General features: G+C 43.7%; 1 protein-coding gene across 2 annotated transcripts in view; it reads left to right on the top strand.

Moving 5' to 3' along the window:
- The first annotated feature begins 619 nt into the window (after positions 1-619).
- The window catches only part of TEF (TEF transcription factor, PAR bZIP family member), a 92,448-nt gene continuing 72,022 nt past the window's right edge, over positions 620-21,045 (top strand). Inside the window, exon 1 of one of the 2 annotated variants that reach the window (XM_077452408.1) lies at positions 620-791. In XM_077452408.1, coding sequence (XP_077308534.1) covers positions 701-791 — 91 coding nt within the window. In that variant the 5' untranslated portion in view covers positions 620-700. The remainder of the gene's footprint in view (positions 792-21,045) is intronic. The other variant, XM_077452407.1, reaches the window with a different exon arrangement.

Here is a 21,045-nt window from a genome sequence, read left to right as displayed (position 1 = left end):
GGATCCTTGCCGGTGATTCTCGGGAGGTTGCGAATAAGGAGTTCCCGAGATATCCACCTGGGGAGATGCAGGAGGATGTTCCGGACCGGCAGAGGTGTCTCTCAAGCAGTGTATTGTGCTGCGAAAGTGCGAATGGCGGCGGATTGCTCCGTGGATGTCTGGAGCTATTAACAGACACGTCTGCCACCATTCACGTCAGGCCAGCTATACAGTTTGTATGACTGATTTTGCATTGCACAGACACAGCATATGATCTGCACAGCAATGCGGTGCGAATCAAATGCGATGTCTGTGATCGCACAATTGTGAACCCAGCCTAAATAAGCTTATACATCTATTTCTAATAGTCTGTGTCTTTTATTTTGAGTGGCTGGATGAAAGTTATGTTTTATTCTGTGCATTGCTTGGGTTAAAGTTAGTAAATATAGGTGGCACGCTTTATCTATACAGTCCTCTTACATAACCAGTCCCTTCTGCAAGCTAAAGATCCTCCTTCTGGTTAGGTAATAATAGATCCTCTTTTCATATCATTGGTCTCGGAAAATTTCCATGTTACTGTTCCCTCCCTTTTACAGCTATTGGAGAGTCATTAAGTGTAAAAGCCCCAAGCACTCTCCTCCCTAGGGTTCTTTTCTTGTGTAATCCCAGACAAGTGTCATTGTGTGTACTCTGCTGCCTGTGCTCCATTCCAGCAGCAACAATGTCCAAATCCGAGGCTGTCAGAGGCGTTCTGGATATCCCTGAAATGCTGAAATCTCTCCTGGAATATTCTTTGCCACAGCAGGACACAGGTAAAACACAGATGCATTAAAATGTATTATCAAAGTGTTCAAAGTGGGTTTTCTTGAGCAAGTTTAACTTTGCATTTGATATTATTGCTGTAAATTCCTGTTGCTAAACCCTAAACAATTATTCTGCAGTAGACTAAAATGATTTAATCACAAAACCAACATTCTGATTACCGTACTGTGTTATATAATATGTATTTTATTGTGAGGTCTTCCCTCACATTGTAAAGCGCTGCGCAAACTGTTGGTGCTATTTAAATTCTGTATAATAATAATAATGATAATAATAATAATCTGTAGCATTAAAAGTGACTTTAGTTTTAAATTATTTTTTCAGTCTTGCCTTGCTCTAGAAAAATTGGATCTGCAGCTACATTTACTGGTATTAATCTATAATGAAATTATATAGCCCAAAAAAAGCATTGGAATGCTGAGAGTATATTCAAATTTAATAATTTTCAATATTATAAACATCCTCCTGAGCAATAATATGGATTGACGTCCACCGAAAAGATCTTTAGAAACTGTGCAAAGTTGCGATTCAAAGTCTCTTTATTGAATGTCACAGGTTTGTACCTGTTCACACCGCGCCCTGGTATGATATGTTAATGAGGCACCCTCCCTTTAGGCACCATGCTTTTAGCTGCAAAAACTATTTTATACAGTAAGTCCACTACATACGAACAAATTCTGTTCCAAGAGCATGTTCGGAAGTCCAGTTTGTTTGTCCAGCAAAGTACCAATCAACACAATCAGCCCAATAAACGATTGTAATAACGCATTTCACACAAATAATACATGGAAAAAAAGGTTGAAATAATGTACTGTATACAGTAAAGTACACAGAAGCAAAACCACTTGTAGACGATGCATGTATAAGAATTGATGCCAGAAATGTGAACTAACTCACATGATTGGACATACAAACGCATGTCCGTATCTTTGAAAGTTCGAAACTTGAATGTTCATATGTAGGGGACTAATGGTATCTTCAGTTGAAAGCATCATAGGGTTTCCTACTTCATTCCAAGTACCAAAGCACTATAGATTTAACTAAAACCTTCAAAAGTTTAAATTTTTTCCAGCATGCTTATAATCTATTCAGGTAATGAAAAAGCTGCTGCACAGCACAATGCAATGATGCTTCTACATGTGTTCTTTGAACTTGGTCATGTCATATCACAGGGGTTGCATGGGAAAGCATCATTGCACCTTGCCTTGTAAGTATAATTTCACTGAGTAGCTCTGCATTTTTACTGTTTGGGGCACTAATATAGCTTGTCAGCCTGAATCTGTTTACTTAATTTACTGAACTCCCCATAGATTTGAGACATCAGTTGGCTGGAGCAAGTCATGATCTCATGTCAATGGGAAAACCAAATTCTGCCAGACAGCCATTTTGAGAAGCTCTACACAATTTCAAGCAACCATCTTGGGAAGCCTTGGTCTCTGTCCCCTCTGACCGCCTAAGATATGCAGTGCCTCCAGCATCTTCCAGTGGTAATCATGTCACCCCCTTCCTTATTATTTAACATGAAGAGGGACATTCTACCATGCAATAAGTTCTAGTTCTTGAACATACCAGGAGATCAGATGTCTAGAGGTGCTTGGATTGTGTATGCATAATTGGGCTCCCGAGGGAACCTCCAGTGTTTCAAACCAAGAGTGTAACTGCTAAGCCTCTGTACTGCTCAATCTATTGCAGTAATTTTTTTTGTTTATGCCAAAGTGTCATACCACCAACCCAAGTATCTTGCTACTATTTAAAGTGATTGTAAACCTATGTTTTTTTTTTTTTTAAATAACAAACATATCACACTTACCTCCACTGTCCGGTTCGTTTTGCACAGTGTGGCCCCAATCATCATCTTCTGGGGTCCCCCGGCAGCAATTGCGGCTCCTCCTCACATCAGTAAACGCCCCGGGAGAAGCGCTCTCCCAGGGGGTTACCTTTTGGGGGCACGCTCCCGAGTCCAGCATTTGAATCCATAGACACAGAATGCCGGACTCAACCCTGCCCCCCTATGTCCGCGTCATTGGATTTGATTGACAGCAGCGGGAGCCAATGGCTGTGTTGCTATCAACCTATCCACTCAAGAGCCGAGAACCCCAAGCAGAGAGGAAGAGCATGTTTCCGCAGAGGCAACGAAAGGGCTCAGGTGAGTAAAATGGGGAGGCTGGGAGGCTGGTTACGGTCAGAAGTTTTTTCACCTTAATGCATAGGATGCATTAAGGGGAAAAAGACACAAGGGTTTACAACCCCTTTAAATTTGTGTATAAGTGTAAGGCTGACCGCAGGTTATTGTAGGTGGAGTCAGGCCGCATAAAGCCTTTGCCTCCTCCCTTTGTGGTCGTAGGCTCTCGTAGAAGCATCATTTCCGGGCGACTGATGTCCCCTCCGGGTTGCGGTTCAACGAGGTGGTCGTGAGGTGGCCTCGCTTCTCCTGGTTCTCTGGTTCTTCGTATCTGCCATTTCTTCTGAGGGTCTGGCATGCCAGGGGCGCAGGTAAGGGGAGTTACGTCCTCCCTCCTTGGCCATCTCACTTGGCTGGTTATTGTGGATCTGATACGGGTGGGCTGGTTTGTGACATCGGCGGCAGGGCAACTCAGGGTTCATTGTTACATTCAGGGTTGCATGGAAGGGGGGTGTGTGGGTTGAGGGTCCATGTGGGGTTGTTGGGTTTCTGTCAGGGTGGCATACGTCCCTTTGCTGAGGGCTCAGGAGCAAACTGGAGGGGGTGCTCTGGTGGCTAGGGGCAGTTCAGCAGGGACCCCTTCCCAGGGTTAAGCTCCATGGCACCTTTCATCCGTGCAGAAGGGGAGGTCTCCAGGTTTGCATGGTCACATACCATCCTCGTCGGCCACAATACTCTATGTCATGTCAAGATTATTTCTGTTTTGGGAAAAAAAAAAACCCTCACGTTCCTGTCATTTTTCCGAGTAGTAGTTTTTTATGTTTGTTTCTTTTCTTTAGTTGGTTTTGTTCTACATAGCTACAGGAGGCACAGGGTTGCATTCTTTGCAGTTTTATTTTTCCTGTCCATTTCAGGTAGGCATTTATTTTCCTTACGCCGGTTTTCAGGGTGGTTCTATTTATTTTATTTTTTTTCAGATCTAACGCTTCAGGTTGTTACGCATTGTTTCTTACAGTTGTGTGTATTGTTTCCTTCTGTAGTGGTGGTTTGCTACATTGCAGCAGGGTTGTCAGGATTCTGTTTGGTGCTTCCCAGGCAGTTCAGATATGTATTTCAGGTTTTATACTGCTGGTTACCCATCACGTTTATGGGTTTTCAACAGATTGCTTTAATTGGCTGGTTTCAGTGGTAAGTCTCCTCATCTGTTCTCCCGCAGCCTATCGTTTCTCATGCAAGTTACGTTTTACCATGTAATTTACATTTCTCATGCAATTTATGTTTTCTCACGCAATTTACAGTTTCTCAGGCAAATTACGTTTTCTCATGCATTTAAGTTTTTTCATGCAAGTTACCTTTTCTCATGCAAGTTATGTTTTCCCGTGCCATTTGCGTTTCTCATGCGATTTACGTTTTCTCATGCAATTTACATTGTCTCATGCGATTTGCGTTTCTCATGTGATTTACATTCTTATCCGATTACGTATCTCATGCGAGTTGCGTTTATAATATTTAAGTTTCTCATGTAATCTTCTTTTCTCGTGCAATTTACTTTTCTCTGGCAATTTTACATTTCTTGTCCAATTTTACGTTCTCATGCAAATTACGTTCTCATGCAATTTACATTTTTCATGCAGTTTGTGTTGTTCATGTAGCCCTTCTCTCTTGCAACCACGTTCTCATGATGCTTACGTTTCTCACATAAACTCACGTGTTTAGGTTACTCGCGCTCTCATAGCTTTCGTTCCTCACGCAGCTTGCATTTCTTGGACAGCTCACGGTCTTCACGCAAGTCATGTTCTTCTCCCGGTGTTGCTGGGAACCATTTGTGTTTTTCTCTTGTTTGTGTTCTCAGTTATTTTTATGATTCCATGGGTTTGTGTCACATCTTCACAATTAGTTTGGTGTCTCCACTGCAGGTACTTGTCACGTTTTCAGGTTCATGCGAATTGAGTTGGTCGTTTCTAATTGGCTTGTGCGGTGGCAAGTTTCCTCATCCGTTTCTCATACGTACACCTCATTTTCCTTTTTTGTTTTACATGTTACCAGTTCCATCGTTTGCCTGACACGTTTTCAGGCCTCAAGGCCTGAGTTTACGTTTTTAACTTGCCTGTTACGCCCCAGGTAGCTAAGGCCTAGTAGTTCACAAACTAGCATATTCGGTCCCGTTTCTTACGTTTTGTTTTCAGGGAGGGGCGGACGGTTGGTCGCAGGTAAGTCATGGGATTGGTTGTTATGTTCTTGGTTATGTCAAGTTATTTTTTAGATTTTTGCAGGTCATGCTGCAAGCAGCGGATATTGGGGACTTCACTTCCATCCAACCTTCTTCGGCTAGGGGGGTCGGAGCATGGTAGCTCACCCTCTCTCAGAACCTGGACTGTTCCGAGACTAATGGCAGAATTGCAGCACAGGGGGATTTCATACCTGGCGTCAGCATGGAAAGCCCAGCTTTTTAGGTTACTGTTCCCTCGTGCGTCAGATGCAAGTGCGGAGCAAGTTACCCTAAGGACTGTGGCTTCTTCTCTGTCTCAAATCCACAGTACCCTAAAGTTCCCTGGCCACGTCCTGTCAAGAGTTGGGTAATAGGGTAGAGGTTTTGGAGAGTCAGCTGAATTTGGAGTGGCTGCTGCCCCTGTGGTTTTAGCGGATTCCGGGACCCCATCGGTACCGGTGCCTGTACCAGTAGTCCCAGGTAATATCTGGTGCATTTTATTCCGGGTAACATTAAGAAGGACATCCTGGAAGGCAAGGATGTTAACCTGGCATCCCTGTTAATTGCTGCCCATGACGTTGCGGACAATAGATCCTATGCCTGCGTGGATGTTTCAGTAGTGGTGAAGACCAGGGATCACAGGGTTAGTTCCAAGTTGTCCATCCCTGAGCTTGTCCTGGCTTTTAGTCTCTAGAGACATTATTTGATCTGTGAGTCCACTTAGAGGGGAGGCGTTGAACCTGTATCTATATACGGTGGTTGAGTTAGGCCATAAGTATGGCGGATCCAACTGTTATGATTATCACAGGTCTTTTTCCACTAAGGCTGCAGCCCGTTTTGCTCAATTCCAAGTAGTGACGGTTTGGAGAAACATAGATACTGAAGTGTTTTGCCGGCATTTCTCTGGGCTCAGGTCTTCAGTGTGCATGACTTGTCAGTTGTCTACACACGCGTCGTATTGGTGCCCCAATTCTGGGGTTCCTGCACTACCTAGTACATCCAGGGGGTCAGGTGTTGCTTTCCCTTCCTCAGGTCATCCGGCACCCTTGGATAAGTTAGGCCACCCTATTCATTTTCTGGGGAAATCCCAGATTTGTAACAACTACAACCTTTGGGTGTGCAATTACAGTCAATGCCGCTTGTTGCACATCTGTACCGGGTGTTACAGGGCTCACCCCAAGTCGGCCTGTTCACTTAGGCAGAACAAAGCTTTATGACTAAGCCTTATCAACGTGCCTTTTTTGCAGGAATGTTTAGCCACCCATCCGTCACCTTTGAGTGTTTTTTTGGTTAAGGGTTTCACACAGGGTTTGTCTCCTTACCGTCAGATAGTTTTGAGTGTCAGAACTTCAGGTCATCTTCCGTAGATACGGATACGGTGGATTTGTTACTGCAGTCAGAACTAGATAAGGGGTTTATCTTTGGGCCTTTCACTACACCCCCTTTCCAGGTTTGGAGGTACAACCCCCTGGGGCTGGTCAGAGGGAAGTTTTCCAATAAACCACTTTTAATCTATGACTTGTCTGCCTTTCATTGTTCACATATAGCTAGCATCATCTCTGATTCCTTCAGAAGAATTTTTGCTCAAATATGCTTCGGGGATCAGGCGATTCAGTCCATCATTAGGTTGGGCATAGGCGCTTGGTTTTCCAAAGCGGATATTGCGGACGCTTTCAAGCTCTTCCCAATTCTACCGTCTCTCTGGCAGTTGCATGGTATCAGATGGAAGGGTGTTTACTATTTTGCCACCAAGCTTACATTTGGCTCCAAAAGCAGCCCTTGGTTGTTCAACTCTTTTTCTCAGACTCTTAGCTGGATCCTTATGCACAGGGAGAATTGTCACATGATGATTCATTACTTAGATGATTTTCTCCTGATTTTCTCCTCATTGAAGGTTGTGATCAGGTCTCCTACGACCTTCAGAAGCTCACTTCACTTTTTTCTGCGCTCAACATCCCGCTAGAAGTAAAAAAATGGAGGGGCCAGTTACCAGACACACGTTCCTGGGTATCACGCTTGATTCGCAGTCAATGTAGGCCAGTCTTCCCTTAGACAAGCTTGTGAGAATCAGCGATTGCATTCATGCATTTACAGTCTCCGAAGTCTGTACCAGGGTTGAATTAGTCACTGCTCGGCATGTTAAATTTTGCTATGAGGATTATTCCCCAGGGGAGGGCTTTCATTTCTAGATTGCTATCATTGTTGCCTTCAGCCCCCAACGCTGATTCTTGGGTGTTCCTGGATCCTTCCATGCTTTCTGACCTTCAGCTGTGGGATGAGTTCCTCCAGCATTGGAATGGGGTCATCATGTTTATCCCTGCTGAGTCTAGTTCCGCCCCTCAAATTTCCAGACTCACTGGCCACCAAAGGCTATGCAGCCATTTTTGGCTTACATGGCTGGTAGGGTTTTGGTCATTTGAGGTTTTGGCAATTATTCGGTTCACTGAGACTTCGACATTGTTCAAAGTTCATAGTGGCAGCGGCTCAGGTGTGGGGGCATCTATGGGCAGGACAGACTGTGTTTTTTTTTCTACTGACAATCAAACGACCGCTGAAATTATCAACAGATACATATCCTTGCAGATCATGAGTTTTGTGCATAGGCTTGTGTGGTTGTCCCTCCATTTCATCTTTCACATACATTGTAGGTTCGTCAATGGCGTAGATAATATAGCAGCAGATGCTCTGTTCCCGGTTTAACTTCCCATTCTTTTTCCAGCAGGTCCTGGGCCCAGATGCCTGCGCCACACCTTCTCCACGCCTTCTCCAAGCCTTCTCCACAGTTCCAGCAATTGGTGATGGATTAGATTCCCATAACGTTGATGCGGCAAATTTGATCAATATGTCTTTATTGTTGAATACCAGGAAGGCGTATGCCACAGCTTGGAAGGTTTTCCAGACCTTCTGGGCAAAATTTCCTAGCCTTGACAGTTATAACATCCAGTACCTACTAGCTTTTACCGCTTTTTACCACTCTCAACTTAAACTAGCCCATAGCACCATCAGGACATATCTGTCTGGGATTCAACATTTCATGTTTTTGGAAGACCCCAATAGGCCCTCTATTTTCTCCTCTCAATTGATTAGAGCCATCCTTAAAGGGATCCAGAAGTGTAGCCCTCCTGCAATGCTCAGCAGACTTCCCATCACGGGTCACGTTTTTCGTGACATGTCCGACATACTGACGAGTTCCCCTTTTGGGTGGTTACCCAGCTTGGTGCTTAAGGCAGTGATATATCTGGCCTTTTACAGGCCAAGGGAATTTACGCATTCTGGTACAGGATCTCATATACTTTTGGCCAATTAGTTGGTTAGGCACCCTGGCTATTTCTGTTTGCATCTACATGCATGCAAGATGCAGCAAACAGGAGGTGGCATGGACATCAGGTTTTTCTAGACCAGGAAAGGCATAGTGCCCAGTTGTGGTTTTAGACCAGCTGATCAGTGCTATGTCTGATAAGCCTAAGGACAGTCCTTTGTTGCCTTTCCCTTGTGCTCCCCTTTCCGCAGCTCAATTCGTTCTTCATTGCTGCACCCTTTTGGCCAATCTGGGTCTGGACCCTAAAGCATACTCTGGCTATTCATTCAGGATAGGAGTGGCTTCCACCGCTTCGCGCCAAGGGGTCCCTGCTTATATCATTAAGAAATTAGGCAGGTGGCGGTCAGCATGTTTTTCAAGGTACAGTCCAGATCCAGTTTTGGAGATGTCTCAGGCGTTTGTCAATTTGGCTGATTGAATGTAATTTAGTGTTTAATAAATCTTTTTATTAAAGTGGGAGTCCGCCGGGACTCCGCGTTTTTTTTTTTTTTAAAAGCCAGCAGCTACAAATACTGCAGCTGCTGACTTTTAAAATAGTGACACTTACCTGTCCAGCGCGCCCGCGATGTCGGCACCCGAAGCCGATCTCTAGATCGGTACTCGGGTGCTGCCGCCGCCATCTTGGGTATGGGAATCAGGAAATGGAGCCTTTCGGCTTCATTTCCCGGTTCCCTACTGCGCATGCGCGAGTAGCGCTGCGCAATAAGGACGGTCCCCGCTGCCTCTGGGATCTGTGTGTTTCCCAGCAGGCAGCGGGGCACTTGCGGAAGGGGGCGGGCACTTGCGGAAAGGGGCGTAATCTACGCCCCTTTCCGCAGGGAGCTATCCCGGAAGTGGGTGCAGTTACCTGGATTATCCAGGTAACTGCACCCCCCTCCCCCCTGAAAGGTGCCAATTGTGGCGCCGGAGGGGGGGAGGATTCCGATGAGCGGAAGGTCCATTTTAGGGTGGACCTCCGCTTTAAGCTTTCATCCTACTGTGCTATTTTTTACCCCCTTTTAGGCATACTGACCAAGTGACCTGGCACACCTCAGGTAAATGTTCTCTGTTATCTCTTTGTTCTTTACTATACTAACCACAGTATTGACTATAGGCCTCTTGCACACTGCAGCTTGAAAAAGCTCAGTACAGCTTTTTAATTTTTATTTTTTTAACTGAGCTAAAATACAGCCTATTAATTGTGTTGTGCCTATGCACACAGATGCGTAAACCAGCGCAGTGCATTCTTCAGTAAAAAAATAAATAAATAGAAAAATCAGCTTTTTTGGTCAGTAATTTAGGCCTCATAGTTAGTAAGGTTGAATAAAAAATGAAATGGTATGGTATCCCCACGCAAACACAAACCACCGACAGAGGTGCAAACCCCACCCAGATAAATTTAGGAAAAAAATCAATGATTGGTGTTGCGCTCCAAACAAATTAAACTAGATTAAAGTGCCTAGTGCATAAATATATGAGGTAAAGCACACACACTGTGTTAAACCAATAAATATACAGTAAACTTGTAATGGAATTTGCGTGGGGCAATCAGCAATCCATATTGCTAGTCATATCATAAAGTGCAAATAGCAACATCCATAGTGCAAAAAAATATATAAATTGCAATAAATGGAAAATTTTAATAAATACATTTAAAGTGCATAAACAAGTGCAAAAAAGCAGCAATCACAAATATACAGTCCGTGAACCACACAGTGCAAGAATGTCAGTAAACCAGAGTCCATAAACGGGATGGAATTGAGTGAAATTCAGTGACTGGGTAATCTTGTGCCTCCCAAATGTTCACAGCACACCAGGTGAAGTGGCCCCTTACCTTGCTGCTGTAAGGCAAACAGCAAAACTAAAATGACATTTATTGCACTTTATATATTCTTTTGCACTATGGATGTTGCTATTTGCACTTTATGATATGACCAGCAATATGGATTTCTGATTGCACCACGCAAATTCCATTACAAGTTTACTGTATATTTATTGGTTTAACACAGTGTGTGTGCTTTACCTCATATATTTATGCACTAGGCACTTTAATTTGAGTTTATGTTTGGGGCACAACACCAATCATTGATTTTTTTCCTAAGGTTGAATAAAGACACCAGTCCATCCAGTTCAACCTGAGTGAGTGTCTCCAATTGTCCCTATCCCTGTACATTGTACACTCACATTGGTCCCTACCCTCAAGAAGCCCACAATCCAAGGTCCCCATTCATATACTAGGGCCAATGTTGGACAGAAGCCAATTAACCTACCTGCATGTCTTTTGAGTGTGGGAGTAAACCGGAGTAAACCTACGCAGGCACAGGGAGAACATACAAACTCCAGGCAGGTAGTGTCGTGGTTGGAATTCAAACCAGCAACCCTTTTTACTGCTAGGTGAGAGTGCTAACCACTACACCACTGTGCCACCCAGATGCACACAAATACACGCAAAAACAAATTTACATATTGTGTAGAATGAGAACGCGAGAATACCTTTTAGTGCATAAGCGCAAAAATTGTGTGAGTGCGTGCAAAATTGCATATATGCGAAAATACGTGCAAATACATACAAATAAGAAAGTAGATAGGGGTATAATTTGCAAGAGGCATTTAAAAAAAATTTTTTTACCTCCTATTCCCAGCCAAAACCATAAGACACTGTAACGAATCCATCATAATCTTTTTACTCTTCTCAACAAGTTTGGTTCCTGCCCATGTTTTCTTGGCTTATATAACGTCAAAGATTCAGTGTTTTCTTTTGTAAATTCAAGTATGAATACAATTATATTTCTGTGAATGCTTTTAGATTGCGTATTAAAATCATCGTCATTCATGCTTGCAAAACATGTCATGTTTTAAAGTGTCAAGTGTCAGATCTCACTTTGGAGGGATTTACTCTTGCTTCCTGTTTTGGACAAGAAGTGAATGGAAATCTCCCCAATGGGACGCAGATGGCAAAAAATAAAATAAACCCTAACAGGGTTTATAACCTTCCTTTACGCTAACCAAAATTAAAACAAAAGTTTTGCCTTTCCACTTTAACCACTTGCTTACTGGGCACTTTTACCGCCTTCCTGCCCAGGCCAATTTTAAGCATTCAGCAATGTCGCACTTTGCAGTGACAATTGTGCAGTCATACAACATTGTACCCAAACAAAATTTGTATTTTTTTTTTTTCACATAAATAGCTCTTTGCTTTGGTGGTATGTAGTCAAGACCAAAAATTTTGGAAGAAAAAAAAAAAAACTTTCATAGTTTATAAAATTTTGCAAACAGGTATTTTTTCTCCTTCACTGATGTGAGCTGATGAGGCAGCACTAATGGGCACTGCTGAAGTGACACTAATGGGGACTGATAGGCGGCACTGATAGGTGACACTGACGGGGAGGCACTGATTGCCAGCACTGGTGGGCACAGATTGTCAGCAATGGTGGGACTGCACTAATAATCAGTGCCCTGATTAGCAGTGTACATGTCCCTTTAACACAAGCCTGTTATCGGCTCTTTTCTCCTGTACTAATGCTGTCAGTGTGAGGAAAGTAGTGCCGATAACTGGTTTCTGTTTACATCCATGATCAGCTGTGACTAGACACAGCTGATCACATGGTAAAGAGCTAATGAATGGCTCTTTACCTCAATCTGTGATCAGTAGTGTCACTGTCCGGAGAACACTGCGTTTGCAGAGCTCGCTATTCTGCAGCGGACGCGATCATGGGAGGCCGTCATATGATGCCCTTCAAGAACTAGCTGGCTGTGCTGTAGGCAGGTCTAAAAAATGTTGTAAGTTAAAGCGGAGTTCCAGCCTGTCAAAAAATTAAAAATTAAAAGTCACCAGCTACAAATACTGTAGCTGCTGACTTTTAGCCCTTGTACACACGGTCGGAGAATCCGTCGGAATGTGTCCTATCTGACTGTGTTGTTGGATAATCCGTCTGTGTGTGGTATGCATCGGACTGACTCCGTCGGGATATCCGTCGGACCCAATTTTCCAACTTGTTGGAAATATTTTCAGACCAACTGGTTCGATCGGACATACTCCGATCATGTGTAGAGAATTTTGATCACATGCTCAGATCAAATTCTTACATCAAAGTTATTGGCTACTAGCCTGAACATAGTCCCATCGTAACGAAATTACGTCATCACGTTGTGAATGATCGGATTTTTCGACAACCTAGTCTGACCGTGTGTATGCAACAGTTTCGGACAAAATCCAATGGATTATTAAAGGGGGCTCCCGGATTCCGATAAGCCCCCCCGCCCGAAGAGGCCCTTGTCCTCATCAACATGGGGACAAGGTGCTTTGGGGTGGGGGGCCACACGGCCCCCCTTCCCCAAAGCACCCCCCATGTTGAGGGCACATGGCCTGGTACGGCTCAGGAGGGGGGCGCTCGCTCGTCCCCATCCCCTTTCCTGACCGGCCGGGCTGCGTGCTCGGCTAAGGGTTTTATATGGACCTGGGGGGGACCCCCATGCGTTTTTTTCGGTGTAGGGCTTCCCTTTATGTCCATACCAGGTGACGGGGCCAGCGATCTGTCAATCTCGCCACTGAAGGCGGCGACATTGACTTCCCTCGCTTGTCCCGGCTACCTGGAGCCGCGTTCAAAATGAACGGACTTTCCTCCGTGTGTGGGTAAGTCCGTTCATTTTCAAAAGTACGGCGGACTCCCGCCATAATCCGCCGGAAAAGTCCAGTTGTGTGTGGGCAGGTCCACTCATTCAGAAATTCCGGCGGACCTCCGCTTCAAAGTCCGCCGGGCAGTCTGATCGTGTGTACGTGGCATAAGGGAAACAGGAAGTGAAGCCTTGCGGCTTCACAGCCTGTTTCCTACTGCGCATGCCTGAGTCATGATGCGCTTTCTAAAATCTGTTCCCGCTGTCTTCTAGTATCTGTGTGTCTCCCAGAAGGGAGTGGGGGTGAAGGAGGAGGGGCTGGAAATTTTGTAGATCGCCATGATCGTTGTGCAGTGATCTTACCCGGAAGTAGTACCTGGTTTTGACAGGGGACAGGCATCCACTCCTTCCCAAAAAGTGCCAAATGTGGCAGTGGCGGGGGGGAGGGGGGGTGTGCAAACAAGTGGAGCTTTCCCTATTGGGTGGCGCTCTGCTTTCAGAATGCTTTCAGAAACAGAAGTGTTAGTAGTTTATTTTTATCAATTAACAAATTGGAAAGTAAATGAACAGAAGAAAAATTCAAATCAAATCAATATTTGATATGACCACACTTTGCCTTAAAAACAGCATCAGTTTTTCTAGGTAGACTTACACACAGTTTTTGAGTGACCTTGGCAGGTAGGTTATTCCAAACATCTTGGAAAATTAACCACAGATCTTCTGTGGATGCAGTCTGCCTCAAATCTCTCTGTTTCTCATGTAATCCCAGACAGACTCGATAAAGTTGAGATCAGGGCTTTGTGGTGGCCAAACCATCACTTCCAGGACTCCAGGGTCTTCTTTACACTGATGACACTGGCTGTATGTTTGGGGTAGATGTCCTACTACAGAATAAATTTGGGCCCAATCACACGCCTCCCTGATGGTATGGCATTATTGATAAGTATTTCTGAGCATTGAGGACACCATTGAACCTGACCAAATCACCAACTCCTTTTGCAGAAATGCAGCCCCAAACTTGCAAGGAACCTTCGCCATGCTTCATTGATTGCCTGCAGCCATACATTATTGTACCGCTCTCCAGCCCTTCGCCAAACAAACTGCCACCTGCTACAGCTACATATTTACAATTTTGACTCATCAGTTCAGAGTTACTCCTGCCATTTTTCTGCACCCCAGTTCCCATGCATAGTTGAGCTGCTTGGCATTGTTTCCACATCAGAGGTATGGCTTTTTGGCCATAGTTCTGCTATGAAGACCATTTCTGGCCAGACATCTCTGTACAGAAGATGGGTGGGTTCCTTCATTTATGGACTGATGGCACTGCTGGACATCTTCTGATGTTGAAGGGAAGTAAGCATGGTGTGTCTTTCATCTGCTGTATTACGTTTCCTTGGCCAACTACTGTATCTATGGTCCTCAATGTTGCCCATTTCTGTGAAACCCCAGTCTGCTGGGAGAGACCTTGCTGATGCAGTATAACTACCTTGTGTCTTGTTGCTGTGCTCAGTCTTGCCATGGTGTATGACCTGTAACATGACGCGGCCTTCTACAACCTCGCCTTAGTAGCAGAGCTACAGGTTCCAAAACCTGTTTTAAGCCTCCTACACAGCTGTTTCTGTTTTAGTTACTGATTGTGTTTCAACCTACATATGCAATTAATGATCATTAGCACCTGCTTGGTATAATTGATTATTCATACACCTTACTCAAATCCTACAAAATCCCTGACTTTGTGTAAGTGTACAAAGTGCGCAAGTGTAAGAACTGATGCTGGTTTGAAGCCAAAGGGTAGTCACATCAAATATTGATTTGATTTATAATTTTCTTCAGTTTGCTCACTTAGCATTTTGTAAATTAATAAAAAAGAAACAATTACAGTCTATTTTTGAAAGAATTCTTACTTTACAACATATCTTCAATACCTGCCTAAAAATTTGCACAGAAACTGTAACTTGCAGAGAAAAATCATGTCGCCAATCCTAATGGACATGACACCCTGATGTATTCATGTTCAAGTTAACATGATTTAAAAGACTGACATGTGCTCCTATTTGGAAGATTAAATCTTACTAGGATTCTATTAGGCCCCTCTCACACTGCCGTGGCTTGAAAGTTGCGCAATTTTACCACCGTGATTTTGACATGATTTCAGGGAATGCCTGTGTAAACTTGAGGTCTATGGACCTCAACCCGCATCAAAGTCAGAACGAAGTAGTACAGGGACTACTTCGAAGCTGGTGCGACTTGAAGTCACACAGATATAAATGGTTATCATTGGGAATCATGGGGTACGACTTGTCATGCAACTCTGATGTCCAAAGTCGCAGGATAAGTCGCACAAATGTGAAAGGGGCCTTACCAAAAGGGCCCATCCCCCCCCTTACATGTTCCCTACTAATTCCTTCACATTGAAAAGAGTTTCTGAATTGCCCGACTGCCCGCAATGAGCTGCATGGATGCTGTTATTTGGTAGTGCATGTGCAGAATAGGTATAGAAATATATAAAAATTATTCCATCCCCCCAAAAAAAAAAATGATATTAATGCCAACACGGAGGCAATAACAAGGTTATTTGAGGATAGGCTGTGAATAGCCAACATTTATAATTGCTGTTACTGCAAGTTGAATTTAATCCCATTGTTTAGATGCCAGGTGTGAACAATTTCATGACGACAGTGCCTGTTGATAAGCACAGTGAGTGGGTGTATCCACATGCTCATTCAAGTCAGTGGTACAGCAGAACATTTGTTGCAGCTTGTGGCTAATCTACTTACATATAATTGACCTATTTTCAGAAATACTAGCAGCTTTTACAGGTATGAAAAAGCAGGATGGAAAGGGTGAGGTCTGCCAGACAGCATACGCTGTATAGCAATGCCAAGTGATGTGGCAATAGAAACTTAACTTTTACAGTTCCTGAGAAATATTACACAAGACAAATCTGAACAGCACATCCTTCATAGCTTGTTTATACCAACCAAATGCTTTCAGGTGTGACCGCATGCACAGTAAAATAAGTTTTCTAAGCACCTTAGTTCACACTGTGTTCAATTCCAAGACTTTCAAAAAAAGTACAGCAGCATGCATTTTTTGCACTGGAATGCTTGTAAATGCAGCGAATCGCACCTAAACTAAAATAGCTCCTTTGGTGATCCATACTATACAGTCCACTTCTTGATTTATTAGAAAACATATGCAGGTGGTTTGCAGAGCTCTGCAGGTTCCTGTACATATCTGGATAAACGGAAAAAGACCAAAATTTTTGAAAAAAAAATTATTTTCTACTTTTTGTTATAAGAAAAATCCAATAAACTCAATTTTAGTCATAGATTTAGGCCACAATGTATTCAGCCACATCAGTCTTTGGTAAAAAAAAAAAAGTCAATAAGCATATATTTATTGGTTTGCGAACAAGTTAAAAAGTCTACAAACTAGGTTTCATTTTCTGGAATTTAAGCAGCTTTTAGTTTATGACTGCCTATCTCATTTCTTGAGGTGTTAAAATGGCGGGGCAGTACAAACCGCCCCCAAATTACCACATTTTGGAAAGTAGACATGTAGGCATGTTTATCAGACTGAATATTTAATTTTTTTGTCCCAAGTGATTGAAAAATGACAAAAATAAATGATATATTGCTCACACATGCCATGGTTATATCTGGAATTACACCCCAAAATACAGTCTGCTGCTTCTCTTGAGTATGGGGATACCACACGTGTAAGACTTTTTGGGAGCCTAGCCACGTACGGGACCCCGAAAACCAAGCACCACCTTCAGGCTTTCTAAGGGCGTACATTTGTGATTTCTCTCCTCACTACCTATCATAGTTTTGAAGGCCATAAAATGCCAAGAGAGCACAACCCCCCCCCCCCCCCAAATGACCCCATTTTGGAAAGTAGACACCCCAAGCTATTTGAGAGGCATGGTGAGTATTTTGCAACTCTCATTTGTTTTTGAAAATGAAGAAAACTTTGGTCACCGCAGTCAGCTACCTGGAATACCTAGGTTGGATTCTCAACCTGGAGAGATTGCAGTACTTGGGGCTGATCATAGATACAGCTCAGAAGAGAGTGTTTTTTGCCCTGGGAAAGGATCAGTTCCATAAGGGAACTGATTCAGTTGGTCAAAACGAAGAAAGGTTCCTTATGCGTAGAAGACAGTATCTGCAAAACAGTATCCTGTCAACTTGGAACAAAAGGGTCCATGCTCTGGACTTTCCAATGCATTTATGCCCCGATGTGCATCAGAGCCTTAATTGATGGTTGATATCCAAGAATCTTCAAAAAGGAAAAATCCTTTCTACCAGTTACCTGGACGTGGGTAACAACAGATGTCAGCCTTCTAGGCTGAGGAACAGTCCTGGAAGAAGCATCTGTTCAAAGGAAATGGTCCAAATCAGAGATGACTTTGCCCATCAATATTCTAGAGATTCGGGCAGTACGTCTGGCTCTCAAGATCTGGACGCCCAGACTATGGAATTGCCCTGTCATGATCCAATCTGGCAATGCCTATATCAATCACCAAGGGGGCACGAGAAGTCGTGCGGCCCAGAAAGAGGTGAATCATATTCTATCTTTGCCAGAACACAACATTCCTTGCCTATCAGCAATTTTTCATTCCAGGGGTAGAGAATTGACAGGCGGACTACTTGAGTAGCCAACAATTGTTCCCGGGAGAATGGTCCCTTCACCCAGACATATTTCTGTCAATATGTCAAAGATGGGGAATTCCAGGTGTGGATCTGTTTGCGTCCAGGTTCAACAACAAGATCGACAACTTTGTGTCAAGGACAAGGGATCCGATGGCATACGGAACATATGCCTTGTTTATTCAGTGGGATTGATTTTTCACTGATCTATGCATTCCCTCTGTTCTGCTGCTTTTGCCCCTTCTCGCAGGTTCAAGCAAGAAGGGAAGGAGGAGATTCTTGTGGCCCCAGCGTGGCCCAGAAGATCTTGGTTTGCCAAGATCGTAAAGATGGCGGTAGGGGACCCTTGGACCCTACCACTATGGCCAGACCTTCTCTCACAAGGTCCGGTATTCCATTCTACCTTACAAACGCTAAAATTAGCGGTTTGGCTATTGATATTCACATTCTGAAAGATCGTGGGCTATTAGCTTCAGTAGTTTCTACTTGGTTAATGCTAGGAAGCTGGCCTCCAGATTCCTATACTGTAGAATCTGGAAAGCATATGTCTCCTAGTATGAATCCAGGGGTTGGCACCCCAGGAAATATGTCATAGGTAGGATCCTTGAATTCCTACAGATAGGATTAGGAATGAAGCTGGTCTTGAGTACTATCAAAGGCCAGATGTCGGCCTTATCTGTCTTTTTTCAACAGCCACTTGCTTCACTCTCTCTGGTTCGTAACTTTGTTCAGGGGGTAATGCAGATTAATCCTCCAGTTTGGTCACCCCTGAACCCTTGGGACTTAATTTTAGTTCTGTCAGCTTACAGAAGCAGCCTTTTCAGCCAATACGAGATATTCCCTTGGTCCTCTTGATGAGGGAAAAATAATTTTCTTGGTTTCCATATCTTCTGCAAGAAGAATATCAGAGTGGGCTGCTCTTTCTTGTAAAGAGCCATATTGGTTTATTCATAAGGATGAGGTTGTATTGCGGCCTCATCCTGAATTCATACTGAAGGTAGTATTGGGTTTTCATTTAAACCAGGTTATTGTTTTGCCTTCATTTTTTTACAGAACCTTGTTTATGTGGATCAAGATCTTTTGAAAGTGACCGCTCTGTTACATGAAACAAATGTTTTGTTTGTGTTGCCAGATGGTCGTAAAGGAGGACAGGCAGCGTCGAAATCTACCATTTCTAAATGGATTTGTCAAGTGATTGTTCAAGCTTATGGTTTAAAGAGGAAAATTCCTCCTTTTCATATTAAAGTGCACTCCACCAGGGCTGTTAGTGCTTCTTGGGTAGTGCATCACCAAGCCTCCATGGCTCAGATCTGCAAGGCCGCAACGTGGTCTTCAGTCCATACATTTACCAGATTCTACTGCTTCTAAATAGATGTAAAAGATCATGAGGATATTGCCTTTGGGCGCAGTGTACTGCAGGCTGCAGTACGAGTTCTGTAGTCTCTTGGTGCCCTACTTTTGTTGTGTCTCCCTCCCTTCAGTTGGCATTGCTATGGGACATAGTAACTACTATGGCTTTGTGTCCCGTGATGTACGATAAGAAAATTGGATTCTTATAACAGCTTAAATGTAAAATCCTTTTCTTTGAAGTACATCATGGGACACAGAGGTCCCTCCCTTCTTTGGTATACACGTGTATTGCTTTGCTACAAAACTTAGCTACTCCCACCAGTGGGATGGGTTATATAGGGAGTGCACTTTTTAATTTAGGACATGCCAGTGTCCATCACCTGAAGGTGGCCTATAACCCACATAGTAACTACTATGGCTCTGTGTCCCGTGATGTACTTCTTAGAAAAGGATTTTACATTTAAGCTGTTATAAAAATCCTTTTTTTTTTACACTTTTATTTGTAACTGTAACTGTAATGGTTCGGTTCCAGGTTCGGGTCTCTCAAAATGCGATGGCATCTTGGGAGACCCTGTCAGTGTGTCCTAGTCTGTGCAGTGCTGTACCCTACGCTAAAACTCCACTAGTGTATGGTAGCATTCAAAACATCACCAATGCAAAGACCAAGATTGTCAGAACAGGAGGGACAACAATAGCAGGTGTCATGCTTATATCCACGCTTACTACAGACACGACATCTTCTTTGGGGGGCTCGTTGGGTAGGGGTGCTAGGGAGGACATACGGGAAATGCCTCTGATTCAGCCAGCTTACTGCATTTGGATTAGGAAGGTGAGGTGAAGCACCGTCTGGAAACAGAAGTGCTCTGACGATCTCTTCCTGGAATTTAAGGAAGGATCTAGTCTGTCCTAAAGCTCTGTATAGCACATGAGCATTCAGCAAAGCCACTTGAAATAAACAAACAGACACTTTTTTGTACCTTACGGGCAACTAGGTACGGCCCCAACAACTGGTCTCTGAGGTCCACCCCTTCCATATTTTGGTTTTATTCATGGACACAGAGGGCTTTCTCCACAACACCAGTCGCTGTAGGAATTTGGACTGTCCTGTCTGCGTGAAGGGAGGACAGAATGAAAACATTCTTATTATCCCTCCACTTCACAGCGAGCAAATTATTACACTTCAAGCAGGCTCTCTCCCCCAGCCTAAGACGTGAATCTACAAGCCTTTTGGGTAAGCCCTGGCGATTAAATCACACAGTGCCACATGCGCCAATCTGATGATCAAACAAGTGGCTAAAAAGTGGCACGCTTGTGTAATAATTGTCCACGTACAAATGGTACCCCTTTCCGAATAAGGGTGACACCAAGTCCCACACAATATTGCCAGCGCTCCCTATGTAATCTGGGCAGTTTGGCAGCTCTACGTGACTATCTCTTCCCTCGTAAACCTTAAAACTATATGTATAGCCTATGGCCCTGTCACAGAGCTTATACGTCTTGACCCTGTATTTGGCACACTTGGAAGATACTGTTTGAAAGACAAGCGGCCAGAAAATTTAATCAGGGACTCATCAACGCAGACAACTTGATCTTGAGTAAACAAGGCTGCAAAATGTTAGTTGAAGTGGTTTACCAGGGGTGCCGAATTTTGTAGAGCCAATAGTATCCAGGGTCTCCACGAGGATGACAGAGTTCACTGTCATTGTAGTGCATGAACCGCAAGATCTGCTTGTATCGTGCCCTGGCCAGGGAAGCAGAGAACTCAGGTGTATGGTGAATTGGGTTAGTGGACCAATATGCCCGCAACTCACTCTTTTTAGTTATGCCCATGAGGAGGGATAGGCCCAGAAAGGTCTTAAATTCAGAAAGCGTAATTGGCTTACAATCTCTGGCAAGGAAGGACAACTGGGGATTAGCGGCGATGAATTGACCAGCATATAAATTACTTTTTCTCCACAATAGATTTATAGAGATCTTACGTGAAAAACAGCGAATTCGA

Source organism: Lithobates pipiens, unplaced genomic scaffold, assembly GCF_037356315.1.
Source record: "Lithobates pipiens isolate NorthernLeopardFrog02 unplaced genomic scaffold, aLitPip1_a1.2 Scaffold_23, whole genome shotgun sequence".
NCBI lineage: Eukaryota > Metazoa > Chordata > Amphibia > Anura > Ranidae > Lithobates > Lithobates pipiens.
This window is presented reverse-complemented; position numbering and strand designations above follow the sequence as displayed.